Source organism: Monodon monoceros, unplaced genomic scaffold (genome assembly GCF_005190385.1).
Source record: "Monodon monoceros isolate NGI ecotype Baffin Bay Population unplaced genomic scaffold, NGI_Narwhal_1 Super_Scaffold_1, whole genome shotgun sequence".
NCBI lineage: Eukaryota > Metazoa > Chordata > Mammalia > Artiodactyla > Monodontidae > Monodon > Monodon monoceros.
The window spans coordinates 61,312,746-61,318,745 of NW_021703765.1; the positions used below are offsets into that span (position 1 = coordinate 61,312,746).

At 51.4% G+C, this 6,000-nt stretch overlaps 1 protein-coding gene across 1 annotated transcript in view; it reads right to left on the reverse strand.

Moving 5' to 3' along the window:
- The window catches only part of CRKL (CRK like proto-oncogene, adaptor protein), a 31,688-nt gene extending 29,698 nt beyond the window's left edge, over nt 1-1,990 (reverse strand). The window contains exon 1 of the mRNA XM_029231189.1: nt 1,281-1,990. Within this exon, the coding sequence (XP_029087022.1) occupies nt 1,281-1,591 (311 nt within the window). The 5' untranslated portion in view covers nt 1,592-1,990. The remainder of the gene's footprint in view (nt 1-1,280) is intronic.
- Between the last annotated feature and the right edge of the window lie 4,010 nt (nt 1,991-6,000).

Here is a 6,000-nt window from a genome sequence, read left to right on the forward strand (position 1 = left end):
CATGTGCTGAAAGTTGACTCCAGTCACCAGTATCTTCTGGGACCTGGAGGTTTCACCAATCAGATTCTTTTTGGTGTCTAGGTCTTCGTTATACACTATCTGATTTATAATCACTTTCTCACCAGTTTTTAAAATCCATTTAGTTCTGCAGTTAACCTCAAAGTCATTCCACTGTCATGCTGTTCCTTCTCTATCTCTATTCCACAGAAGCAACGCTGAGGCGTCCAGTGGGTGCTCCTTAATTAATATAATACCTTTTAGTGTTTAGAGCTCAGAGTAGAATCCTGTCAGAGAATCTGTAAAGTCAGAAACATCTCATCCTGAAAAATCTATCCTTTTTAAACAAATGTTTAAGAAATCAACTGGGCAGTGAAATACCTTTTACTTTTAAAATTCTAGGCAATCTCTTCAGCTCAAATTTGGCGTAATTTAAATAAAAGAAACCTCTAGCAAAATACTGATTAAGGCAAATAATCAAATGAAAAGAGGATGCCTAATGATCGGTGTCACTCTGGGTTAACTTTAAAATAGATACTAAGTCATTAAACTTAACACAAAAAGTATATCTGAAATTCAAGTAAGATAGAATTAAGATGAGTGTCATTCAAAAAATTCCCTTAGTAACATTCTAGCCTCATTCCTCCTTGGAATTTAACCAAATGGATTTCCAGTCTATGGACGGTCCAGCTTGGGGGGAAACTGTTAAAAAAAAAAAAAAAAAAAAAAAGTCTTCGTTGAAGCCAACGCACCTTCTTTTACAATTTTTGTAATTAATGTATTATAAAATAGATGCCTAGGTTATTTCAAACTTGGCACCAGGGTATCAATATATAGTTCTGATATTTCACAGTTAAAGGTATTTGTTTCTAAACGCTAAAGCATTTTCATCTGCCCAGTGTTCCAAAAGCTGCAGTCCAGGAGGTCTTAACCTGGAGTTCAAAAACCTTGAAAGGTGTGCAAACTCGTGTGTGCTTGCGGGGCGTGGGGGGAGGGTAAGCTAGCTTCAGAGTCTCAATCCGTGGCCCAAAAAAGGTTTCAAAAACAACAACAAAATTCTGCTTTAGCAGGGTAATTAAACCAAGAACGTAACGAAGGCAAAAAGCGTCCATTTTCAACTAGGCACCCGCAACTCAACACATTTAAGACGCACCCCTTCATCAACAATGACCCAGATCCTGACACTGCCTTCGGTTCGGAATGCCCTCCGGAAAGTAACCCGGTTCCGAAAAGGGGGCCACGGGTTCAGCCCCGACCCCCGCCCGCACACGCCCTCCGCGCACCTGGGCGCCGGCTCGATGAGCGTGGTGGTGTCCAGGTAGTGGATCTTGTAGAACTCCAGCAGGGCCGGCAGGTGGTCGAACTCCTGGTCCCCGATCTTGAAGCGGCGGTTGGGCAGCGAGTTGATGATGTAGTGAGACACCCGCGAGTTCTCGGACACGGACAGTACGTAGTCCCCGGGGCAGGTGGACGAATCGCGGACCAGGAACACGCCGTGGCGCTGGCCCTGGAGCCGGGTCTGCGCCTCCTGGCGAGACACGGGCCCCATGTACCAGGCCGAGCGGTCCGAGGAGTCGAACCTGGCGGAGGACATGGCGGGCCGGGCGCTGGGCCGGGCGGGCCGGGGCTGCTCTGCCTGCGCTGGACGCTCCGCCCGAACCGTCTGCGGGCCGGGCCGGGCCTCTGGCTCACCGCGCGCCTACTGGGCCGAGCCGGCACCTTCCTCGCGGCCGCGGGCCCGCAGCATCCTCCGCACCGCCCGCCTGCTCCGGGGCCGCTTCACGGAACGAGCCGGCTCGGGGGTGCGGGCCCAGCCGGGTCGCGGCGGTGAAGCCAAGCGCGGCAGAGGCCAACCGGGACCCTCCGGTCACTCCTGGCCCGGCGCGCTCCGGCCCCGCGCCCCCGCCGCTCCGCACCGAGCCCCGAGGCCAAGCCAAGCACCGGACCCCCGGGAGCGCCGCGCCGCCAGATCCGCTTCGCCCAGCCAGCTCCCAAGAGCCACAGCAACAAAATGGCGGACGCGGGAGAAGCGGCCGGCCACCTCCCCCTCCGCTCAGCGCCCCCCGTCTGCGCACGCGCGGGCGCCGGCTCCCAGCGGCCGCCGGGGCCTCCCGGTGACGTCACGCGGCGCGGCCAATCGGGATCGCGGGCATGCGGGACGGGCGTGCGCCGCTCGTGCGCGCCCCCGCGCGCCCTCCCAGGCAGCTCGGGGGGCGCTGCCTGGAAGCGGCTGGGGCTGGGCGCGCGCGGCGCCTCCAGAACCCGCTCTGGGAACAAAGCGGGAAGCGCAGGCTGGGTTCGGACGGGGGCGCGGCCCCTAGGTGAGCTGACGGGCGCGATGGGCCCCGCGGGGCCGGGGTGACGGCAGCGGGACGGCCAGGTTAAGGGGTCGCGGAGCCGACTGTTGCTTACGCTCAGGTGGTGCCGGGCAGGTGCGAACGCTGTCGGGCATAGCCCCCCTGGGACCCCGGACCCCGGCCGCCCCCACCCGCACTGGACAGTCAGTTTAAGGGAGCAGGGTCTGGTCTGCCTCGCCTCGTTCGGCTCTGGGCCTGGCGCACCGTCCCACCCTGAGCTGATTCTCAAATCTTGGTGGAGTGAATGACTGTTGAGGTAAACCTGCAGCCCGGAACCGGACAGAGGAGAAGCAGTGTCCGGAAAGGGAGACGCTGGCAGCACGAGCCCATTCTTAGACCCCTGGTCATCGGACTCTCATTGTGGCCCTTCGCACCCCGGGGTTGAGCCTGGCCTACATTGTAGGGTGATGGGTGATGTCTGTTCCGGTGTAAACTCCGGGGGAAGTGTTACGGTCTAGTGCATTTTGTGACTCAGCAAAGCAGGCTTTCAGCTTCCCCCACCAAAGTTTCGTGTTGTATTAGTTTCGAGCACAATTTGAATAGCTCAGAATTTGGAGGTGAAGGCTTGGGTTGCAGTCCTAGCTCAACTGACTAGCTGACTGAATCGTTCCATGTCTTATATATATATTTTTCATTTTCTAATGTATTTCATTTATCTTCCAGTTTTATACAGATATAATTGACATACATCACTGTTTATGGTGTACAGCATAATGATTTGATTTATGTACATCATAAAATATAACAAGTAAACATATAGATACAAAATTAAGAAATAGAAAAAATATTTAGTGAGCATCTCATAGATCCAAAATTAAACCTCAGAGAGGTTAAGTGGCTTGCTTACATAAGTTATTGTAAGTTACATAATTTGCAAGAGGCACAGCTGGCACTTTTTAAAAATTTTATTTATTAATTTATTTTTGGCTGTGTTGGGTCTGTTGCTGTGCGCGGGCTTTCTCTAGTTGCAGCGAGCTGGGCTACTCTTTGTTGCGGTGCGCGGGCTACTCTTTGTTGCGGCTTCTCTTGTTGTGGAGCAGGGGTTCTAGGCGTGAGGGCTTCAGGAGTTGTGGCATGCAGGCTCAGTAGTTGCGGCTCGCAGGCTCTAGAGCGCGGGCTCAGTAGTTGTGGCACACGGGCTTAGTTGCTCCGCAGCATGTGGGATCTTCCCTGACCAGAGCTCGAACCCATGTCCCCGGCATTGGCAGGCAGATTCTTAACCACTGTGCCACCAGGGAAGTCCCACAGCTGGCACTCTTAATCCAGGTCTTTTGACTCAAAGTCAAGGGCTCATTTCACTGTTACACAGTTATTGCCTATAATTTAGTCCATTTTCCTTGTTTTGCTTATAGGGAAACTGAGGCCCTCTAAAGTAAATTCTAGCACCAGATTCGAATGTCAATCTTGGAGTAGGGTGGAGGGGTTGGATTTCAGATACCGCCACCATTCTGCTGCCAGAGTGCCACGCTCCCCTCTTTAAAAATTCCTCCTGGGGGCTCCCCTGGTGGCGCAGTGGTTGAGAGTCCGCCTGCCGATGCAGGGCACGCGGGTTCGTGCCCCGGTCTGGGAAGATCCCACATGCCGCGGAGCGGCTGGGCCTGTGAGCCACAGCTACTGAGCCTGCGCTCTAGCGCCTGTGAGCCACAAATACTGAGCCTGCATGCCACAACTACTGAAGCCCACGCGCCTAGAGCCTGTGTTCCGCAACAAAGAGAAGCCACCACAATGAGAAGCCCGCACACCGCAACAAAGAGTAGACACCGCTTGCCGCAACTAGAGAAAGCCCGTGCACAGCAGCAAAGACGCAATGTAGCCAAAAATAAATTTTAAAAATAAAAATAAATAAATTTATTTTTAAAAAAATAAAAGAAGAATCCACCTGCCAGTGCAGGGGACATGGATTCAAGCCCTGGTCTGGGAAGATCCCACATGCTGCGGAGCAGCTAAGCCCATGCGCCACAACTACTGAGCCTGCACTCTAGGGCCCGCGGGCCACAACTACTGAAGCCTGCGTGCCTAGAGGCTGTGCTCCACAAGAGAAGCCACCGCAATGAGAAGACTGCATACTGCAATGTTGTAGTTGTAGCCCCTGCTCACCACAACTAGAGAAAGCCCGCGCGCAGCAATGAAGACCCAATGCAGCCAAAAAAAAAAAAAAAAGTCCAGTGGGGAATAGGGTGTGGATTGGATCAAGGTGAAACAAGAATGGCTTTTTTTTTTTTTTCCCTGCACCCCCTGGCATGTAGGATCTTAGTTCCCCGACCAAGGATCTAACCCATGCCCCCCACAATGGAAGTGCGGATTTGTAACCCCTGGGCCACCAGGGAAGTCCCAAGAATGGCCTTGTTGATAATTGTTGAAGTTGGAGACCTGATGTGCTTGGGGGGGGGGGGGGGGGGGAGGTTTTGTGTTAATTATATTATTCTACTTTCGTATATGTTTGAAATTTTTCACAGTAAAAAAATTAAGTACTTTAATTTTCCTTAGCACACCTGAGACAAGCTTAAAATTTTTTTTTCCAGAAAACGTTCTAGGTGCTAAGAGATAACAAAATGGAAATGAATGGACAAGCAACAAGGAAGCATTAAAAAAAACGGCTAAAACATAAAGATTTGTGATTCTGCCTTAGCTTGCTCATTCCCAGGGTTTCCAGATGGCATTATACTTACACTTGTATTCTAAGATATTTATGGTTTAGATTCAAAGGACTGACAAGGCTTTTTGAGCAACTTGCCAGGATTCCTGACTTCCTATCCCCGAGGCCGCCTCTGAACTGAGGACACAACCTTGGGACCCGCCATTGACTTTTTATTCTCCCCTATCTGCGCAGGTCCAACCCTGCGGGTGATGGTTAAGGCCAGGCCAACTTCCTAGATTGCTGCCTTACTGAGGACCCAGAAGAACAAGCATCTGTCCCTCCCTCCTGCCCTGGGTTCTTTCCTAGCAATGATGCTGAGGGTAGAAGAGGTGTGACTGTAGGGGGAGAAGCAGGAAGTATGTTTACCACACTGACTTGATCAGGTCAGCGGTTCTCAGGTGCGCTCTCCACGAGGACTGGTTGACCTGTTTCTACTGCATTAATTAGACTTGTCCTTGGAGACCTTTCCCTCCGTGCAGTAAACTTTCCCTCTGGCTCTGCAGTTCTCAGTTACTACTTCCCCATGTTTCATATATATTTCCAAGCTTATCTCCCTAAAACAAAAAAGGAGCTTATTGATTATTTTCTTTTTCTTCCCCGCCTATTAGTTTGCTTCTGCAATACTAATAAAGTAGTGTTCACATCCCCATTATAATTTTCCATGCCACATTATTTATTTATTTTTATTTATTTATTTGGCTGTGCCAGGTCTTAGTTGCGGCACGTGGGATCTTCGTTGTGGTGTGCGGGATCTAGTTCCCCCACCAGGGATCAAACCCAGGCTCCCTGTATTGGGAGCACAGAGTCTTAACCATTGGACCACCAGGGAAGTCCCATGCTACACTATTTAAAATATCAACTTACTAATCACTTCTTTCTGAGGGTGACATCTCTGAACGAGGCTTGGCTGCCATATCCAGAAGCTCTACGGACCCCTCTAGAAAACACTGGCCAACGTTACTCCAGTGTTTTAAAGTGTGGTCATGGTCCCCCTGGCATTTTCTAATT